General features: G+C 43.7%; 1 protein-coding gene across 1 annotated transcript in view; it reads right to left on the bottom strand.

Annotated features, from left to right (window-relative positions):
• Window positions 1-21,245, bottom strand: part of bcl11ab (BCL11 transcription factor A b) — a 42,384-nt gene extending 21,139 nt beyond the window's left edge. Inside the window, exons 1-2 of the mRNA XM_059353692.1 lie at window positions 20,937-21,245; window positions 17,857-18,249 (exon numbers count right to left, since the gene is read on the bottom strand). Coding sequence (XP_059209675.1) covers window positions 17,857-18,249; window positions 20,937-20,991 — 448 coding nt within the window. The 5' untranslated portion in view covers window positions 20,992-21,245. The remainder of the gene's footprint in view (window positions 1-17,856; window positions 18,250-20,936) is intronic.
• Window positions 21,246-21,868: the final 623 nt, after the last annotated feature.

Genomic DNA, 21,868 nt, shown 5'->3' with positions numbered 1-21,868 from the left:
AAGCGAAAAATGTTTGAAATTGTTTGAGCCTTGAGTTTCAGAACATATTTTAGTACTTTGATGCACAACATGGGTCAAAAATGACCCGCATTCATTTCCCATGTTATTTAATGCTTGCTGTGTGTTTCTGTGCTCTATCTTTTGATATCAACTTATTTTATGATTGAACATTCTAAATATTCTTTAAATATCTTGTTTTGATAACAACAGATCATTGTTTTCATTTTGCTTGTCATAATTTATGAAGAAAAAAAGTTTTTGTATTATTACATAGCTAACTACTTGGCTAAGTAGCTTGCTAAGCTAACTACTTTGCCAAGAAGTTAGCTAAGTAGTTAGCTTAGCAAGCTACTTAGCTAAAAAATGGATATGGGTCATTTTTCAACCAGGTTGTGTTTTAGAAGAGTAGTGACAGAAAAAGGGATTTTATTCAAAAATGAATAAAGGAAAACATAAAAATTAGGATGTATGATGATCAAAAACAAACCAATTGTGGAAAACCTGGAATACTGAACGATGAATTATTGCAAAGATATAGAACATAAAAACTGTCGGGTCACTTTAGACCCATGTTGTGCATCAAAGGGTTAAAGCTAAGAGCTACGATTGAGTGATTTCGACTAAACCTTGCGCAAAGTTATTTCGACGAATTTTATTGTTGAAATCTGGAATAATTAGATGGAAAGATTCATAAAGGTGTATTTACTGTACAGTTAATATAAAACTACAGCAAGCAACTGTTAGCTTAGCTTAGCATAAAGACGGAAAACAGTTAGCTGATCTCTGCAGGAGTTACGCAGGAATCCACGCTAGCTGTTCCCCACTTTAAAGGGGGAGTTTGTATGTGTTTGTTGTTGTATGAGGTATGTAATATATGTTTTGCTGCTGCCCCCCATCCTCAGTGGTACTTAGCTTAGCTTCCATGCCAGTACTCTTGCCTGCTTCTCTGCTGACTGCCATCTACTGTAGCTAACACACTGACTATAGATAACTACTTCATAGAACCTCACTTCAAAAAATCTGAAGTGTCCCTTTAAGTTGTGATGCTAAGCTAGTTGGCTACGGCTGCAGCTTCATATTTAAAGTACAGACATTAGAGTGGTATTGATCTTCTCACCTAACTCTCAGAACGATAGAAAATTTGTATATTTTGCACAATGTCAGAGTATTTCTTTAATCTTCTGCTTCCTCTGCTGAGACTGGTCAGTTCAAAGTGCTCAAAGTTCAAAGTGAAATGAAATAGGCTGTGGCATGCAAAGAAATTGAGCTGATTTTAACTTGTATTGCTCGGAGGAGGCTTTAAAAAAAAAAAGCACTTTTCAACCAGTGAAAACAATTTAATAAAAATGCTGGCTCGGAAAAAAATTGCTAATAGGCATCCACCCTTACCTTATCCATGAAAAATAGTGTTTACGAAAGGCAACTAACAGAAGAAAGACGGGGAAATTGAAAGGAAAAGCAACACTTAAGCACAAATGAGTGCTAATGAAGACGTAGCAAGCTGTAGAGGGAGGGGAGGCGGAAGAGATGGGCGAGGGCAAATTAACCTTTTTAATTGGAGAGTGGTAGTCCTCTTTGGACCCTGCAGTTGGATCCAGAGTGCTGACAGATGATGAGAGGGAAATGGCAGGCCTATTACAGGCAATCTGGCCCTGCGACTTGGCAGACCACAGCAGTACCAGAGCCTGGGGAGAACAGGGCATGTCCAGCATGGAAAGCACTCCCTGCCAGACCGCTCGCTGGCAGAGAAGGGCTTGCCTCAATAAAAGGTATAAATAGAGAACGATTATCTTGGCACTTTGAACCAGGGGGTAAAGGGTTGTCATAAGGGAGTCTGGTTTCTTGTCTGATAACACAATACTACCTGGTCAAGAAAAAGGAGAAGGGCTTTGCTTTAATGAAAGAGAGAGAAAACCAGTCTGACAGGTATGAAGAGAGGAGAAGGGCCGGGGCGGAGGAGGTGCGGGGGTTAAGAAATCCACACTGAAAAATTCACACACCATTTGGGTTCACATGCACGCACACATTTTCAAACCCAATACATCTGCCCGGCGTTCACCGAGGAGCCAGATGCAAGAGAAAGACATCAGAGAGGATAACTTCCTGTCTGTCTGTGTGTCTGGATGCGAGAGCCATGTTTATGTCTGGGGATACAAGGAAAACAAACATCAAGGTCAGAGAGGCTGGAGTCTGTCCAAGCGATAGATAGCCCCCTTCTTAACAGGGCTGCAGGCCTGTTTTAACATATGGCCCCAGAGGGACACCAGGATTTAGACACAACCCTTAGGCAGGATTTCATATTGAATATGTTGACCTGTACACTCTTAGAGCTATTTCTCAAGCTGAAGGCTATTCACCTGAAATCTAAAAGACACTTATGCACAAATTATGTCACAAAAATATATTGTGTGCTGTGTTTTTAACCATTTCATAACAGGTCATATCAACACATTCTCATTCCCAACATGACAAATGCCAAAGCCCGGTCCCCACGTAGTTAGTTCTGGGCATGGGATGGTGTTTCAGTTTCCGCTCGTTCCAATGTAGGTTTTGGCACCAAAACTTAGATTAAGGTAACAAGACAACCTGGTTAGGTTTAGCAAAAGATCACGGTATGTCTTAAGATAACGCCTCAACCAAATAAAGTAGTTACATAGTTAACATAGAATGTGACATAGCTATGCAAGGAAGTTAATAAACAACCCAAATCTCAAAAAAGTTTGGACGAATGTTAGAATTTGCTAATCCTTTTGGACATATTCAATTGAAAAGTGGAGAAAGACATATATTTAATGTTCTAACTGATACACTAACACAGCGTCCCAATTTAAAACAAAAAAATCTGTTTTCTACATATGTTTACAAACTTAAAAAAAACCATAGTGACTTTTGTTTTCAGCCTCCTAGGTCAAAGTCCTGTCTTTGCTTGATCCATCTACAGATAGACACTAGAGGCTTTCTTGAGTGTCCGTATCTGATGTCTGACCAAACTTTGCTGTTTGACAAGTTGGCATTAGAGAACACATTTGGCTCCTTCTTTCTTTTCTCTCAATTTGATCTGAATGAAAAAATTCTGCGAATCAATCAAAGGCACTTTATGTCATGTTCTCTCCAATAAACAGCCAACTCATTCACTGTCTCGCTGTCCAGCAGACAGTTGATGTAAACATAATCCTGACGCCTGCTCTTTAATGCTGACCCCGTTACCATGACGTCCATGGAGGTCATCACCACTAAGACAAAGAATCATCAATCCTAACCTCTGTTCTCCTTCTGCCTCCCTGCTTTCTTTCCTGTCTATCACTTCATCTCTCACGGCACACCTTCTCTTTTGTGTCTGTCTCTCTTTTGTCCCTTCGTCTTGCATTATGTATTCTAATGCATTTTGAACAAGGCACCAACAACATAGCAGACCACACCGGGTTGCTTTTAGTCACATCATGCAAAGGATGCTACATGGAGTCCATTAAGTCTCACATACTATGCCCATGTGCACACACACACACACACACACACACACACACACACACACTCTGTCCCATCATCAGCATCCTCTGTCTGCACCTCACGCACACAAAGTCTCGCTTGCAAATTTCTCACTCACTCTCTCCGTCTTTGTATCTGTCCATAAACACACACACACACACACACACACACACACACACACACATACACACACACACACACACACACACCAGACACATGGCCGAAGAGAGCAGACTACCATCTGGGAGTAGTGGCCGGCTTTGTCTGGGGGGGTGAAAGCGCCAACACGACCCCCTTTTAACAAACACACACACACACACACACACACACACACACACACACACACATACACACAACCCTTGCAACGGCCCCCATCGCCCTCCCCATCCAACTGCTCCAAGTGTGAGAGCTCTTCTCATACAATCTGCACATATACATATGCAAATTTGCAGGGGGGCATTATAAAAACAGCCATCATCACACACACACACACACACACACGCACACACACACACACACACACACACACAGAAGCGAGATATTTAGTTGGCTTCAGCACCAAAGTAGCCACGCAAGAGTTTTGGAAAAGAAAAACGTGTTTCTGAGAAATAGAGCAAGGGCTGGAGGGCTGGGAGAAAAGAGCACAGAAAAAAGGGAAGATGAAAAGAAGAACCTTCTTTATAAATAACAAATTAATGTGAGCATGTGTGAAATACATGCAAATGGGATTGCATGCATTTACACGGAGACGCACATCAACACATGCACACACAGACACGCAAACATACATTATCCATGTTTGCCCCGAAGCATGCATGTGATGAATTTATACATAAAACTCATTCAATCAAGATGACACAAGATGCATCACAACTGTTCTTTGATTTAACATCACATGTGGGTAGGAGGGACACGATGCACCAGACATCAGCTGGTTATTTGATTTTGGCAGGTGTGCACGGCTGGGTGAAGTGCTTTTTTATACAAGAGCTTAGTTTGAGAAGTATAAGCTAAATTGATGCTCAATATTAAACAAATTTGCTTTAAAGGGAAAGCCGTTTTATGATCTCTTCAAAACTACAAGACTGCTTTGACAGAAACAATTTGACATAAATTTTACCTTGCAGAACTGTTGCTGGTCTACTGCTGCCTCGATGGGTTAAATTGTTTGTGTTAATGTGTAACTTTAGTGTTTTAAAAGCTTAGTTTAGATTCACCAAATGTAAAATTACTGTTTTTGTCAATGGAGTCTGGTAGCTTTAACGAGAGCATAGAACGGCTTCAGTTCCTCCTGACATCTAATATAATACACTGACTAATGATAACTGCCTCATACAACCACACATCCAAATCCAAACTGTCCCTTTAAGTTTCCTGATTTGCATCATGAATTATCTAATGTAATAATAAGTAAAGAAGCCTTGAAATCTGACCAAGAATTTGATGCCAACTTTTATTATTTGACACCTTTTTTGAAGCCCAGCCCTAGTTTATACAGTGCATTCATCACATGTTTGCATTCATAAATGTATACCAAACCTTAAAGAATCAGAAGGAAATTAATAATGTGAAGATATTTGATACAAGATGAATCTTGTTCTATGGCTTTTGTCTAGTGTCCATTTGTCATAATGAAAGTGCTCAAGGCTCTGAGCGAGGACAGAAAAAGACAGAGCGAGGGAGAGAAAGAAAATAAAAAGGAAAGAGAGACACCTGTGTGGCTGGCTCGAAAGTCGACACCTAATCCACCCTTTTTTTTTTTACATGAACCTCATCATCGCTTCACACACAACCTTTCACACAACTTTCACACTTTTCAACTAATCACTTTTCTTCCCTTCGGCAGTTTTCTTCTGCTTTAGTTAGTACATTTTCTCACTTTTACTTGCTATTGCAAACATGTGTCCAAAGCCGTAAACATTCAAATCAATCACAGAGACAACTTAATCAACATGATGGACAAATGATAGTTTTGTCCAGAACGAGAGGGGCTGAAATTAAGTGTTTCTACAGTCCTGCAGAGATAAACTCTCAGTTCCTCAAATTCCTTAGATGTTCATGATGTGACAGAGCTTTCAGATCTGCCATCTCGAGGCACGGTTTGTGCTCGAGCTGAAAGCATTTGAAGTGGAACGGTGAACAGCCTGCTCTCAAAACTCAAGGGACACATCCGAGTCGTAATTAGGAGAGGATCCGCGTTAATATTTTATGGTGTACACACACACACACACAATCACAGACACGATTTCCATTACTGCCACATGCGTACATGTATGATATATGGATCCACACTTATATTCATGCATGTAAAGCTGACACAAGTAGAAGGTTTCTCGCCCACACGGACACAACAGTCCATTATGTACATCTTCCATATCAAATTCTCTCCCCCAGTTTTCACCACTCTCATGTTTGCTGTAATGTTTTCAGTACACAATAGCGGCGGCGGTGTTAAGCTCATGTTGCCCCATCAAGAGGAGAGCACCAACAACAACCAAACACTTTTCCCTCCTCTTCCCACCCTGTTTACGAGCAGATCCCTTCGTCTCTCACTTTGTTCCCACGCTCTCTCGCTTCTTTTTTCTCTCCTCTGCATTGTCCTGTGCCCTCAGGTTAGAGGTTCTCTCTGTTTCCTCCTCTAAAGCCTGGAAAACAGAGGAGGAGGACGAGAGGAGGCGAGCTGGGGAGAGAAGAGAGAGAGAGAGAGAGAGAGAGAGCAGGGCCGGGCAGCGAGGCCTGTCCGTCTGCCTCCTTCGGCCTGGCTGGCTAACCGGTCTGAACTGGTTTTGACATAGGTGAACCAGAGACGTGTCCTCTTTCGCCTCTGGACAAAAAAGAAACCATGGTGGCATTCCATCCCCAGTCAGCAGGTACCAGGGAAGTGTGCATCCATGTGTGTGTCTGTATGTGCATGTGCCTGTCTCCCAAGACCTTTGAGGCCTGGACCATTGCCAAGTTCATCTGTTAATGGACAGCTACGAGGAGAGCTGCCCCCATCCCCCCGTCTTTCCCTCCTCTCCGTCTCTCCAGCAGCCATGCCTGCTCACGACCCCCCCTTAACCTCCCCAACCCCCAGCCAGGCCTGCCCAGATACAGGCCCTCACTCTCCCTCTCCCTCTCCCTCTCCCTCTCCCGCCTCCTCCACTCCCTTTCTCTCCCTTCCCCTGAAAGCTATATCATTCCCTTTCTCCCTCTCCTCCGCCTCCTCACTGCCCCCCAACACTCTGGGCTTCTCCTATTCAAGATAAACAGAGTGCTTCAAGTTCAGGGGACACCCTGGGACCCTTTAACAAAGCCATCTATCATGCTGTCTGCCTGAGACTCCTTTGGCCATAGTGGGCTCTGCTGCTGCTGCTGCTGCTGCTGCTGCTGCTGCGACGTCTCTCTCTCAATCTGTGTGTGTGAACATACACAGGCTGGACATAGACCAGCCTGCAAACGCTGACTAGCTACTTGCTCTAGCTGATCCCAAGCTGGACAATTTCCCCATTGTGTTTGTGGCCCCTCCAAGGCCGGAGCAAAGACAGCCCCCCCCTCAGCCTCCTTCTCTGCCAACGCACCCCCCCCCCTCCTTTCTGTCCTGTTAAAACGAGACAAACTCATGACACCGAGGCACGCCACGGAGCGGAGAACAGCACGCATGTGGGCCACTTTCTCTCCACACCTCGGAGACGGACTCCGCTGACCCCTCTCCGGTTCCCCTGAAGTCAAACTGCGGGACGATTAACCAAACTGTCAACGGCTTAATAGTCTGGGAATAAGAGACTGACAGTAGGCCTAGGAGCTGTGTGTAAACACTATGGAGATTATGAATGGTACACAAGAGAGAGAGGCAGAAGGAGAGAGAGACAGAGGAAGAGAGAAGCCTCTTTCAAACATGGATCCTGCAACATTTATGGGTTCAATTATCGAGGTAGCCCTTTTCGGCATTCACGCACAGGTCTGCTGTATGGAAATATTCTGTGGCAGGTCTTTTCCCAAGTGGTGTGGTATTCCATGCATTATTTTCTGCTCATTACGGGCCGCAGCAACGTTTAAACAGCAGCCAGTGGGAAAATAAGGACACCACAAGAGCACGGTGAACTGTCACAATAAACTGACTTAAGGATAGAGTTTACAGTCAGTTGCCGTTTTTTTATGCACACCTAGCCAAAAGTTATGCATCCTAATAAAAAGCCCTGCTATTAATCCTACCTTCATGAAGAATGTAATGTTTTAGAGAGGTGTTGATTCAACTTTGTGGCCATTTAGGAGGCTGTAGTTTTAGTGTGAGGTGTTATTAATAGTCTGTCTACCCACTTTATATCGCCAAAGGACTAGATGCAGAGTCTATTATGCAATTAAAGGTCCCATGTTGTAAAAACTTAGCTTTTTGCTATATAAATACTTTGAAAGCATTAAAACACTCAATCCACTGAAATTGCACCTTTAAACAAGCCGTCAGGACTTCAGTAAAGTTATGATGCAACAACTAGTGTAATTCCCTGGCTGCAATGATGGTGCAGAGACACTGAGAGCACGAATTCAGAAAACTTTTTGGGCTTTTTTGGGAGGGGCCTTAAAGAGACAGGTACTTAAACAAAGTGTTTCAGACAGACATTATGTGAAAATAATGTGTTATGTTTTTTAACAAAAAAGAATGTAAACATGTTCTAATGGAAACCCAAAATACAAGTATGAACCTGAAAAAGAGCATAATATGTCTCCTTTAAATGATGAAAAAAAGATCATAACACAACCAGTATGTGGAGATGTTCAGTGCAACTCTGTTCTTGTGGTGACTAGGAATGTTTTACCATTTGACATTTATTTTAGATATCTTAAATTCTTAAATACAATTAAATGTTATTGTTGTTGTTTATAGCTGCAAATTCGAGACTTCGTAGGAAAAAAATTGAACTATCAAAGTCATTTTTCATTCAAACATGGCAGAAAATGCTCTTTTCATGTTAGTTTGAATGTAGCTTTTCATCATATCTATCATTTATAATAAAAGAGAATATCATTGGTTTTAGACTGGCGAAAGAAGACATTTAAAGGCATCAACTTAGACTTTCAGAAACTGGGACATCTTCCATTATTTTCTAATTTTATAATATTTTATAGACCAGACGATTAATAGAGAAAATAATGAGCACATTAATCGATGATGACAATAATCGTAAGTTGCAACCCTATTGTTGTTGCTTTGGTTCCAGGAATATTTACAGAAATCCTGCTCGGCCCTGAGCTGGCCAGCTGCTTTTCCCACTCAACGCAGACGACGACTATTTCAGGAGTATTTACAAGTTAAGGTGCATGTAGTTAAGGGGCCAGAGAGTTTCCTGGCTAACAGTCGTGATACCGCAAGCTCACTCCAGGCATGGGAGAGAGACTCACGTCACGGTCACACAAACATTCATTTTCTATCCCACTTTCTCTCCCTTTCTTCCTCTTTTTCCTGCTTGTCCTCGTGTCTCTCTCCGACACACAGCAGCCCCGAAAGCCCAGCAGCTGCTGTCCTCTCCAGCCTTGCTCAAGAGGGGGACCAGCCTGCCGGTTTTAGAGCGTTAAATTATCCATTAGATGTTATCAAGTTGTAGCAGGGCGATGCCATTCTGCTAGGAGCCATCAATCTTTCATAAGTCCCAGGCACGGCGTGCATTGGGATGCACTACCAGAACCTCCCAGCGCACCTCCCACCCCATCCGACTCACCAACTGCACGCAAACTTGGACATGTACACACAGTCATGCGGACGTCCACGTACATAGTCAACAAATACTCATGCTGACATAAATGCAGCCAGGTACACGCTCTTGCACTCAAGCTCTGCAGAAACAAACAGGACAGAGCTTGTTTAGGGAACATCCAGTTCTACATTTCTCGCATTGTGTCTTTCTCCCCCCCCCCCCCCCCCCCTCAAGCTCAACCCGCTTTCCCCCCTAAACAAAACTAACATTTTGAGCCGAGCATCCAAATTTACGCTGCCTCCACCGTGTTCCACTACCCCTCACACTACCTTCCCTTGCAGGCTCTCCCTGTTTTCTCTTCTCCCTCATCTCTCCCTCCCTTCCTCCCTCCGCTTCTTGCCGTGGCCTGGCAGGCAGGCAGGGCAGACATGTTCAGAATGCGCTCCGGTAATGGGCTAATCAAAAATGCAAAACAATTGGCAATTACCGCGCGGGGCCCTAATGGTCATTAGAATTTACAACAAGGTAATGAACTGAGAGTCAGCTCAGTCCATGCATATTCATAAAGCAATCAGGCCTTTGAAGATTAAAGAAGCGCTTCAAATTTAAATGAGGGCGCCAGCATGTTATCAGTGAGATTCAGCCTGCAAAAGTAAAGGGTGCCTGGGACAGGAGTGTGCATTTATGAATGTGTGCATATGTGTGTGTCTGTGTGCAATGAGGGGTTGGGGGTCAGTTTGGTGCGGGGGATGGATGGAGTGGAGGTGTGTGTGTGTGTGCATCTGCGCATAAGTGTGTGTCGATCTCATTGGTGTGCCAACTCGTGCCTGCATGCCTTTGTGCAAAGAACACTACAGTACAACAAGAGCACCATATAGCCTAAAGTGATTCTAATATCCAAATTAACACTCTCTTAAAAATGAATGAGGCTCCTATCTTGTGATCATCGTTTAAATTTAAAAGACGTGGGATTTGAATCTAAGATCAAATGTACAGTTAACTTGAGCTATTAGGAGGCAATGAGCTTTTGAACACAAAGCCCCCCAGGAATACAGCAAACCTATTAGTATACATTTATGAAAAAGTGCAGCGGTAGACATGGTTTGCATGCACATGGACACGCTAAAGCACTCTGAGAGTTTCACACACACACACACACACACACACACAGAGGGCTGTGACTTTTCACAAGTGTAGCGTCAGACACAGGGGCCCTCTCGGTCCTGTATCTCTCAGGTTGAGATAAGGCCGGCCAGACACAGCTGTAGACGACCACCCAACCACATACAAAAGGTACAAATAGTTGCGCACATTGTGACAGGCCGAGCCCAGCGCTGGGACCTGCAGCGGGACAGATAGTAGAGGAAGAAACATTATAGAGATAGATAGTGACCAGGATCAGTGGGTTCAGACTATGACGCCTCTCCCATGGCCTCAGCATTATCACCATGGGTGTGAGAAAGACAAAGCAATATTCCTCCAGCACCACAGCTTTAAACACTACAGTCACAATAAAACAGCAGAGGTTGAGCTGACATAAGGGCTGTCAAAACTGGCCCAAAATGACTTAAAATACAGGTTTGAACTATTCAAACTATAAATAATAGCTATTTAACTATTCAAATCATATTTTTGCACATTATGTCCTTAAGAGGGTAAAGCAAATAATCAATACAATGACAGGCACACTGGTATAGTTACATTTATTTTAACATAAACTTGTATTTTAAAAACTCCTTATACCTACACATGACAAAATAAACAAGAAAAATTAAGTATCTACTCCATCACAACCATCTTCTGTGCAATTGCAATACTTGAACATTTCAAGGTTTGCATCTGAATTTTTGATTGAAAACTGTCTTTGTAATTTATCAAAACTATGGACCACTGTAACAGCAATATGCAAATATCAACATTTCAATGTTGTTTTTTTTCTGTACAGCAAAAATGTGCTGAGAAACAGATGTTACTAGCATTGTTTGATACTTCAAGACCATAGATTTCTCTCTCTGCGCTGTGGTTGATGCTATGAGAAGTGAGCCACTTAGCATGCTATCTAGCTAACAAGCCAGCTGCTAATTGAATGAAATTTAACAACCAGCTTCTAACTACACACTTGTCATAGCGTAAGAGAGCACATAAGCATAGCAAATGAGTGATGGCTCATTTTCTGTAACCAGTATCATGAAAGCAAGGCCTGATTAGCATGAGGTAATTCCCCCATGTTGTCATGCTATACAGCTAGGAGAGAGCAGACTGTAGCTCAATAGCTGGATAAGCTAGGTAGCTAACTAGCCAACCATCTCCCGTCTACTCTCTAAGAAAGCTTATTCTTGTCAAAGTTATGTTCTGATAAATGCCAAATTAATCAATGCAGCAATTCACAGGTGAAGCAGACAGCCACGGTAGTGCTGCTTTTCTTCCAAAATTGAATGTTAATTAACACATTTCCATACATATTTTATTTTTTTATATTTTGTTGACAGCCCTGCATACTAAATACAGGAGGTGATACAATACACACTCTTCAAAACACAGAATAATAAAAACCTCAGTTTCAATCAGTACTTGAGTAACAATAGGGGATTTTTTTTTTCTAAATGAAAATTACCTTGTTAAAACCTGTTCCCATTCTCACCCTAAACTAACCTGCCTACTTCCTAAAATACCACTTCTGTCCTTTTTGCTCTCATCCACCACTTCCTGAGCTACAGCTGTATCAAAGACACTTTTTCTTCTCTGTTTCTGTTCTGTCTAAAAATAAAGTCATTAACCTGCAGGTGGTGAAGCCGGCGGCTGGCGTGACAGGCCCTGACGCTGTCAGGTGACCCCTGACCCTGTGATGTGACTGCCTGCCACGCTATTGACAGGACAGCGGCAGGACACGCTTATTTCTGAGGATACTTTTTCATCCCGTGTGACGCGGCCGTGGACAAACAAGGCTGTTTCTGTCGTATAGCTACGTTTGACAGTAGGTAAAGGGGATAGAAAGAGGCAGCAAGTGTGTGTGTGTGTGTGTGTGTGTGTGTGTGTGTGTGTGTGTGTATTTGTGTGTCTTCTGGCTTGCTCTGCAGCCAAATCTGCGAGAGTGAGAATGAGCACTAGAGTGGATGTTGGAAGCCTTTAAGAGGTGCAGACACGCTAATGTAGCCAAAACTTAGAGTTTCCATTCCCTCGAGACAAACTACTGGAGCGATGGGTGGAGAGAGACTGAGAGAGAGAGAGGGAGGAGAAGAGACAGAGAGACAGAGAGAAAAGGAAAGGGGAGAGAGAGGGAGAGGGGGAAACAGAGGGGAGGGGGCTGAAATAAGTATCATATGTTTCTGACAGATCTCATCAACTCACAACACATCATGGGGCCTCTGCCACAACACATTTATTACAGACAAAACACAAGTTCACAGGAGGGGGTTTACACTGTACATGTGTGTTTGTGTGTGTGTGTGTGTGTGTGTGTGTGTGTGTGTGTGTGTGTGTGCATCTGTAAAAGGGGAGGGGGGGTGCATTGTGTTCATAAAACAGGTGTGTGTCTGTGTACATTTGTGGGTGGGTGCATGCATTTGTGCAAGCCTCTTTTTGTGTGCATGTTTGTGTGTGTCCATGTGTGCGTAACTGTGTGTGTGTGTGTGTGTGTGTGTGTGTATGTGTGCATACTTGAACTAGCCTCCACCTGAATGGCCCGAGGCTGTGGTACCGGGGTTGTTAGAAGACAAACAGAGACACAGGAAGCCCAAGCCAGGAGCCCTGAGGACAGTGCACAAACACACACACATACACACACACATACCTACTCTACACACACACACACACACACACACTCCCGCTGTCAGTCACACACATAGCAGCCACCTCACCATAAGTCCTGCTTCCTAAACCCACAAAACATTGCTTTAACACACAGATACACCTCCTTTACCTCCCTCTCGCTCTCTCACACACACACACACACACACACACACACATATTTAGGCCCAGCCCGTCCCTCAGGCCCAGCGCTCTGTGCCAAGTCTGGCCTGGCATGGTCCACAGAGGGGTGTCCTCAGGCGAGGCTTGCCAAGTCAAAGACCCTTTCATGTTCAGCCTGCACGCCCAGAGTAGTAAAGCTTTAACAAACAGCCCGACACACACTCTTTCCCCCTCACACACACACACACACACACACACACACACACACACACACACACACACACACATACATGGAAAGCTATAAACAGTTTAAGTGGTCAAAACCACACTCATATACACACACACGTGCACACATATGCACATACATTAGTTTAACACCGCATCCACACTCGAGATGTAAACATCCACTAGACTTCAGCACTTGAATGCAGCCAGAGCCGCTAACACTCAATCCAACAACAAAGGCTCCGCCGACAACATTTGTGGGTGTTTAGAGCTTGGCTTCGGAATACAAAAATGTCCTCTATGAAAAATTCATCCTAAAAACCATTCCTGTTCACCTTCATTAAAACTTAGTGGAGCCCACAGCCAAAAATAGGAGCGATTTTTATCAGAGCCCAGAGCGACTGTAGGATCAAATTAGAGTCAGTTTTTACAGACAATGGAGTGCTTATGTTCATAATATTAGCTGGTGACCAATAATTACAACAGCATGCATCTGTGCCTTTTCAGTATCAATTAAAGTGATCACCGAAACAAAGGCGCGCACCACATGTGGACTTGCAAAGCGACCCATATGCACGCACATACACACTGGAAAAAGATATCACTACTAAGAAGCCCCCCGCCACTCACACACACACACACACTCCACGCTCTGCCCAGCCCCCCAGTCCTGCCTGACAGATACCGAGTGTGTATATGTGTGCTTATGAGGGAGTGGGGGGGGGGGGCTGGTGGTTTGGAGAAAGGTGGCACGGTGCCAATACGGAGCCTGCTAAATACCTTTGTCTCCACAACACACAGGGACAAGCAGGACAGGCAAGCTGCTGCATGAAGACACACTACAGCCACACAGAGGTGTTACAAGAAATACCACTCTGTTGTTAGAATGCTTTCCTCCTCATAGGGAAAAAAATAAAAAAAACGGGGGGAAGGTGGCTGCCATAATTAACTCAGTATTGATTCAGAGTCCAGGTTACAATAGAGGCAGTGCGCTGGAAAGAGGCAGAAGTGTGAGATAGTGGTCGATTTGAGCGGCTACAATGGCCTCATTAACACACATGGCTACACTGGTGAGAATGCAAGAGGTGCTAATGCAGAGACAGATAAGTACAGGCTACAGTAATGTAGCAATACGAGCACAAGAATGTGGAGCCACGCGCGCAAGACAAACAATTTTGCAAAAATATTAATTATGGTATATTGGACATAGGAAGCCTATATAGACAGTAGTGCATCCTGGATCATAACAATGAAAAGCATCTTGGGTAACACTTTCTAGGAATCCCATGTCAACAATGCATTGTAAACACTTATAATGCATTATAACCTAAACATAAAGCACTTCATAATAATAGCTACAAGCATTCATAAAATATTCATAATGCCTTTTAGCAATAATCAAAACACATTATAAAGCATTTGATCATAACTTTTGGTTAGACTGTTTTTGCGAGCACATTTCTACAATGCATGTTAAACATTGTTATGATGCTTTATTGGGCTAGGACTAACTCTGTTATCACATTATAATGCAATATAACACTGGTTATAATACATCATAAAAATATGTTTAATGCATAACAGCTATGAGAATATAATAGACAATGATCCTTGCAAAAGATGTTTGTTAGAGTGCTTGTAACTATAATTTTTCAGTGTTAGAAGTATATGATAATGCATTATAAGTATGTTTGTGATGCATTACAGACATGCAAGTCACAGAGAGTGTTGCATTAATTACTCAATGCAGGAAGACGCCACAACGCTTATGGGACCGATAACAATGTAGTGGTCCATGGAATAATGAATGTGAATGTAAATTAATAACTATGAATCCACTTCACCACTGTGCCTGCCTAATAGTGATTATATCCTGTGACATAAATCCAGTTTTACACTACGCCGCAATCACATAGTTTGTGTGAGAAACCGTCATCTGCTCTTTTTCTGGGCCATCCATAATCTGGAGACAAGCGACGGTGTCCCTATGCATATCTTAAATTGTTTATCATGCAAATGATGCTACGCAGGCTGCTCTGCCCTCCTCTAACGGCCCAGAGCTCCAGACTGCAGACCCCAGCCCCAGCTGCAGCCATGAGACTCCCAGACGGCCTCAGCTGTCCCAAAGACGGAGACCGAGAGGCACTGCCCCCCTCCCTCACTCCTCCTCCACCCGCCCCTCCACCCCAACATCTCCATGTTCAACCATCCTGGGTGTCGGCTCCTTTAGTCCAGCAGCTTCCCTTCGCCTGTCGTCTGTACAGAAATCCATCTGCGTCACATGGCATTTCAGGAGGAGGGTGTGGAGTGGAAGGGTCACATTCATTTAAGTGTATGTAGCGGGTGTAACATATAATACACTCCCCCGGAATAAACTGGACATGAAGCCAGGCTGGCAGAGAGACAGTGTGTAGGGACAGTATGTATAGAGATGCCTCATCTCGGTGTCAGCGTCTGACTGAGCGGGGTGAGGGAACATGGCAGCGAGCATATGGAGCACGGGGTGGCGCGCTGGCACTGCCAGGCTGGATCCATCAATCTTGGACACAGAGGTGGGAGGAAGTCTTGGTTCTAATGCATATGTGACTGATGTCACAGTCACATAAAAAACTCCTGAAGACCCAGCTCTTCAGAGAGCATCTTCTCTCCTAGACCACATGATAAGTCTACTCCTAAAAGAATTGTCACTAGCACTAATAGCTCTTATTGCACTATACCTTGGTTGTTTACTTTTACTTTTCCTGTAAGTCGCTTTGGATAAAAGTGTCTGCTAAATGACTAAATGTAAATGTAAATGATGTGCGGTTTATCCTGCACAGTGGCTGCATCTAAATCCTTTTTTCCTTTATCTAAGAAATGTTATAACACGATCAGGTAAGGTGTCACGACAGGGCCCGAACTCACTCCACGTCCAATCATATTGATCTATTCACGACAGCATTAGGCGAAGCCTGATAGTTACACAATGCCAAGAGACATACAGCCTATAAATAAAGCTCTGCTCACAATGCTCATGACCTTATGATATCATGTGAACTCCACTGCATGATGATCTAAATGAGCAAAGAAAAGCATGTTCAAACAGCTGACAGGGCCAAGAGGCATGCTGGATGTGTGTGAGGATGTGTGTGTGTGCTCATACACGGGGCAGATGTTTAACAAACTGCACACTAATGAACAGTGGTCATTCTGTATGACAGTGGGCTGACTAGCCAACAGCAGATAACAGTGGTCCCTTTACAATGTGAAGCCACAGCACTGACTAACACAGTACAGTAGTGCACATTATTGAGCAGCACTCTCCTCGCGTTTAGCCTGAATTGGCTTCAAATTAAATCTGCCCAGACAATCATCCCAATCTGGCACACAATATCGGATCTGTTAAAGGAAATGAATAAACATTCAAACAGGCTGGTCAAAATCAAACCCCACTCTGTAAAAACCAGTCATAAGGGACCCACGCTTGTTTGCACAGCGACTCATGTTTTCACTCCAGCCTCATTTAGCCCCGGTGGACAAACAACAAACCGACCAGCCGCCCTTAAGAAGTCCTTAATTACTCAAATCAAGAAAAACACTGACAATTAGTGGCGGTAGGGTTCCTCAAATAAACGCTTCTTCCTTGACAGTTCAGCATAATTACATTCTTTGCTATCTCTTTTTAATTTTAGCATCAGAGTGAGCCTTCACAGGCGCATATTTGAGGGAGATATGGCGGTGTAATAAGCCAGGGAGGGATAGAGATACATCTCTCACCACCACATGAGAGAGACTGTGGAGGCCACAGGATCTGAGCACATCTGTGATGCAGCGACAAACCAAAAGAAATCCATCTTTTTTTTCCTCTCTCTCTTTCTCTCTCACTGTCTTTCATAATCTTTCTTTGTCTGTGTCTGTGTGTGTCTTTTTTCACTATCTGCAAATGTTTCTCACAATCATTTTCAGCTTCAGCTCAGGCTTCATGTGGGTTCAGGGCAGCAGATGAGGGAGAACCGCGGCTCCTAAATGCAGCGGCAGATATTTCACACTCTGATTATGCCGATTGGATACATCCCTACTACCAGGCGCAAAAAAAACAAAACAGAGGAGAAAGCATTTGTTGCCTTTTGAAATAAACTCTCAACACTGTCTGAAATAATGTGCGAGATTTGTACCTCTAGCTTGTCACGGGGGCAGGTCCCTCTAAGGTAGGGGTGTCAAACTGATCCATGAAAGGACCGCTGTGGCACATAGTTAGTTAAGGTCCAATAATTAGCCCTTGAGCATCTATTAATGTAGATTATACCTTGGTGGACAGAAATGGACTCCTACTGTAGCCCTATTTATAATTGCTGGACATCAATTATTGGACCTTTTTGAGGTCCAAAAGGCACATTTATGTTCTCAAGCAGTGTCAAGGTTACAAAGCTGCACCATAGTGACAACTGTTGCACCCCTAAAGCTACATTAAAGTACCATTAGTTTTGAAAGTGTGGCCCACTCCGCACCTTTAGACCTTAAAGACTTCCTGCTCATGTGTTTACTCTTGTGTTCAGCCGTTGTTAAGCTGTCCACATGTGTTTACCTGTGATATTCTCCTGCTTGGGGATTATTCCTTGCAAGGGCGTAGATAAACAATCCTCATCCCGCGGCGACACCTGAACGGCCACCTCCACGGGGTGACACGCCCTCCGCGGGTGCTGATGGTGGCTCCGCGAGTGCGAGGAGGACGTGGAGAGGGGGGAGGCTAGCGGGGAGGACGGCGGCCTGTCCAGAGGTTTGTCCATACACAGGCTCCCGTTGCACTGCCTCCGCTTGTGTTCGATGAACAGCAAGATGTCAGCCAGGGGGAAGCGGGAGTGGCACTGGCCGCAGGTCAGTAGGTCCTGGTCCCCTTTAAGGGGCTCACGCTGAGCCACGCCCAGCCTGGGGGAGTCCTGAGAGTCTTCTTCTGGTAAAACACCTGACAGCGGCTCAGCTGGACGGGGGAAACAAGAAACAAGATTGTGAGACTCAGTAAGAGGAAGTAAATAAGTGTATCAGGAGAGAGGATATAAAAGCACATTACTGAGTCTTTCTTTGCTACAATGTATAAAGACATCTAGGTCAGGCTTTAAAATGTGTATAAAAATATTTTTAGGAAGGAAAGAAAGACAGAAAGAGCACACAGACTACTTCGATAAGGACTGACATGTTCAGCTTGCAGGCAGCAGCCAAACGATTAAGTTGCTTGACCCTCTTTATTGTGCTGCCAATCTCGCTTTTTTAATGAACCTAACACCTCTGAGAATCAAAAAATAGATTCTAATTTGAGTTCAAGATGATTGGACCCCATTTCGTTAAAAGTGCTGGGATCTCGTGAACCAAGGTTAGACATTGAGGGGTTGGATGTGGAGTAGGTCCCTGAAGTACCGGCAGAGAGAGAGAGAGAAGAGAGAAGAGAGAGACGAGAGAGCATTTTAAAAGAAGTAATCTAGCCACACGGTAAACGACATTGGGCGCCCCGACTGGGATGTTGAGATAAGATGTGATGAATTCTTGCCGCTGGTTCAACCTTTAATTCCGTGTCGGGTCAGACGAGAAGGTGGTGAGGGACTATGCAAGATAGGCCCTGTTACCTGTATGTTCGACTGCATTAAAGATGAGGGAATTTGCCCCTATTTTACTGGAGCTTATCTTAACCAGCTTATGCCACGGACATAGGCGGGGTGTGTGAGGCTGGGTTAGGTGGAAAGATTTTCTTCAAACCAAATAATCTCATTTTGATGCCACGCAAGAGTGATGTGAATAACTTTGAAAACTAAAATATAATCCTTTTCTCAGACATCTGACTGCGGCAGAATTTAAAGTAGTTTAGGCCAGTGTTTCCCACTGGGCGGCTATCAGGAAAATCATTAGGGCCTCTTCGTTTGCCATGTTAGATTTGGTTTTATAGCTCTCGGTTAGAACAGTGGATCAATAATTCCATTTTTTCATGTTCAGATGGAGTAAAATAAATAAATAGATCTATAAAGTGCACAGGTCATTTTCCTCTGCGTGCATAAATATGCAATTAAGTGTTTTTATTTGCAAAATGACAGCTCAATTTAACCCCAAAACATGATTATGCAAAGTGTGATTATGCACTCTCTAATTTTTTGCTGTTGTAATAAATGACATGAATACAAAAACATAATTATTGCTCCAAACAAAATGTAACTGAACTCAAGATCTGGGTCAGAGCTGAAAATAGAAATTATATAGGCTAAATGAAACCTCTGCAAATGCAAATACAGCTTTATTTAATGTGTATATTATTGTAAATGAGTCCATGCAAACACGCCTACAACTTCTTCACTTTAAACACTTTATATCTGCTTTCTCTTTGAATATTTTCAATATTTCACTTTGTGTTTCCTCTTTTTTAGAAACCACACGTGAGCAGCACAGGGAGCATAAAATATACAATCCCTTGTTTCTGCTAAAACGATCCTCTGCATGCGCTTGGTCAAGCAGCAGCACAGGGATAAAGTGGATCAAGTTCAAGTTCATAAGTGGCCCACAGGACTACAATCATAGTGCGCCCCCCACTGGCAAACCTTTCTACAATTACCCCTCAAATGAAGGCATACATGTTGCGAGAGCATAATTGGTTTCAACTGAAATGGGAACAGCATGCAGAGAGACACATTTGAGGTAAAAATAAAAGGACATAATGAATATAAAAGCTGCTGATCTCCACTTTGAACTTAAACCACAACAATACGTGTCTTTGGAGACGTCTCTGCATTCACTGACGCACGCGAGAATGTATCGATAAAGCAGTTGCTGCTGTTATCTATCAGACGGGTGATGGGGAATAATGCTCCTGCACACAAACGTGTATCAACAGCGCGGAAATCCCGTCATGCAATCAAATCAATGCAGTGAAATGTTATCACACACGCCGCGCGTAAAAACCACTTTCCTGGTTTCCTTCTCTCGTAGTTGCAAAACAGTATCACGCGGGGACATTCACGTGGATTTAAACAACATATATGTGTTAATGGCACTCAGTAACATTGCATCGCATTATAAGGGTTGTGTTAAAGCAGCAGCTGGGAGGAATTTGCGACACAGAAACTATATTCCGTCTCGGTAACGCACACGAGGTCTCTGCGCTGTGGACAAGTGGGCATGTAAACACCACTTCCCTGTGTCCAAACCAGCTCAAATCTCTTTAAATACATGTAGAAAAGCAATAAGACTGATATGCTGTGGTGGTGGAACAGCTTTACGCGCTGCACCTGGAAACTTGAGAGCGGAGCAGCAGTGTTCAGCTCCGGCTGCGTCCATATAGGCAAAGGTCTCTGGCCATAAAGCCCATGCATGCCCTTTAATGGCGAAAGAAACCTTGAAGGCTGCGTTATACAACACGGTTAACCAACACAAGTTGAAGCTCTCTTGTCACACTGTTTGAAAACTTCCACCACAGGATCCATGTAATGCATTTAAATGGACCTGTGGGTTTGGATTTGTTTGCGTTTTTTAGGAAGGGGGGCTCCACTCAGGACAGCGGTGTGTGTGTGTCCGTACGTGGTCGTCTCCTACCTATTCAGATCCCCCCCGGAGGAAGTAAAGAAAAACAAGAAGCTGGGCTCACACAGAGCGACAAATGAAGTCAAAATGGGATTAATGTCCACTTACGCGAAAACTCCCGTTTGCTCAAGTGCTGGGGTTTGCCTTGCTTGCGGCGAGACATGTTGGTTTAGTGGCGGCTTTTCAGCTGAGTTCACATTGGGAAATCCGTTCCTACAAGGTAGACTCCAAATGAAATATCTTCATTGATGCGTCTGACATCCAAATAGGAAAAAGGGGGGGAAAAAAAGATGAACTGCAGATCATACAGAAGGTGAGGCGTCGCGCGCTACGGGCTGTGCGGACCTCTTCATGACTTTTTTCGCAAAGAGAGAGTGATGGGGGTACGGAGATACCCCCCTGAGCTGCAAGTTCAAGTGCGGACGTGACGTTCCTGCGAACTTGAACGTCAGGAGATGGACGGACTGAGACATAGAAAACATGGGCAGGGCGAAGCCGGCCAGTGGGAGGGGGACCAGGCGTAATAAAAACCAATGGACAGTCATTATGGACTACCTATGGAAGGAGGAGGGGGGAGAGAAGGGAAGAGAGACCCCGAAGACACCAATGGACAGAGGGGGGATCAAGGGGGCCGGGCTAACAGAGAGAGAGAGAGAGAGAGAGAGAGAGAGAGAGAGAGAGAGAGAGAGAGAGAGAGAGAGAGAGTTGAGTTGTCCAAGGAAGTAGAGGAGCAGCAGAGAGCGTCATGAAGCAGGGATGTGGTGGAGGATAAACCCAGCTTTACTGCTCCATTCATATTTATAAGAGTTTATTCTCAGGATGATATGAATATTAAGTGATTTAAGTGATTATGTAAATTTACAGTGTAGACTGGGGAGGGTTTTTTTTATATGAAGGTGGGATAAAGTGGCTTTATTTCAATATAATTATAATTTAAATCACGTTTTTTGTATTGCCATGGCAGGAATTGATTATGTGTTTTCTATGTTTATTTATTTTATTTTATTTAGTCAATGTTATTTTTTTATTTTGTTGAATTT

This window comes from Centropristis striata, chromosome 1 (genome assembly GCF_030273125.1).
Source record: "Centropristis striata isolate RG_2023a ecotype Rhode Island chromosome 1, C.striata_1.0, whole genome shotgun sequence".
NCBI lineage: Eukaryota > Metazoa > Chordata > Actinopteri > Perciformes > Serranidae > Centropristis > Centropristis striata.
This window is presented reverse-complemented; position numbering and strand designations above follow the sequence as displayed.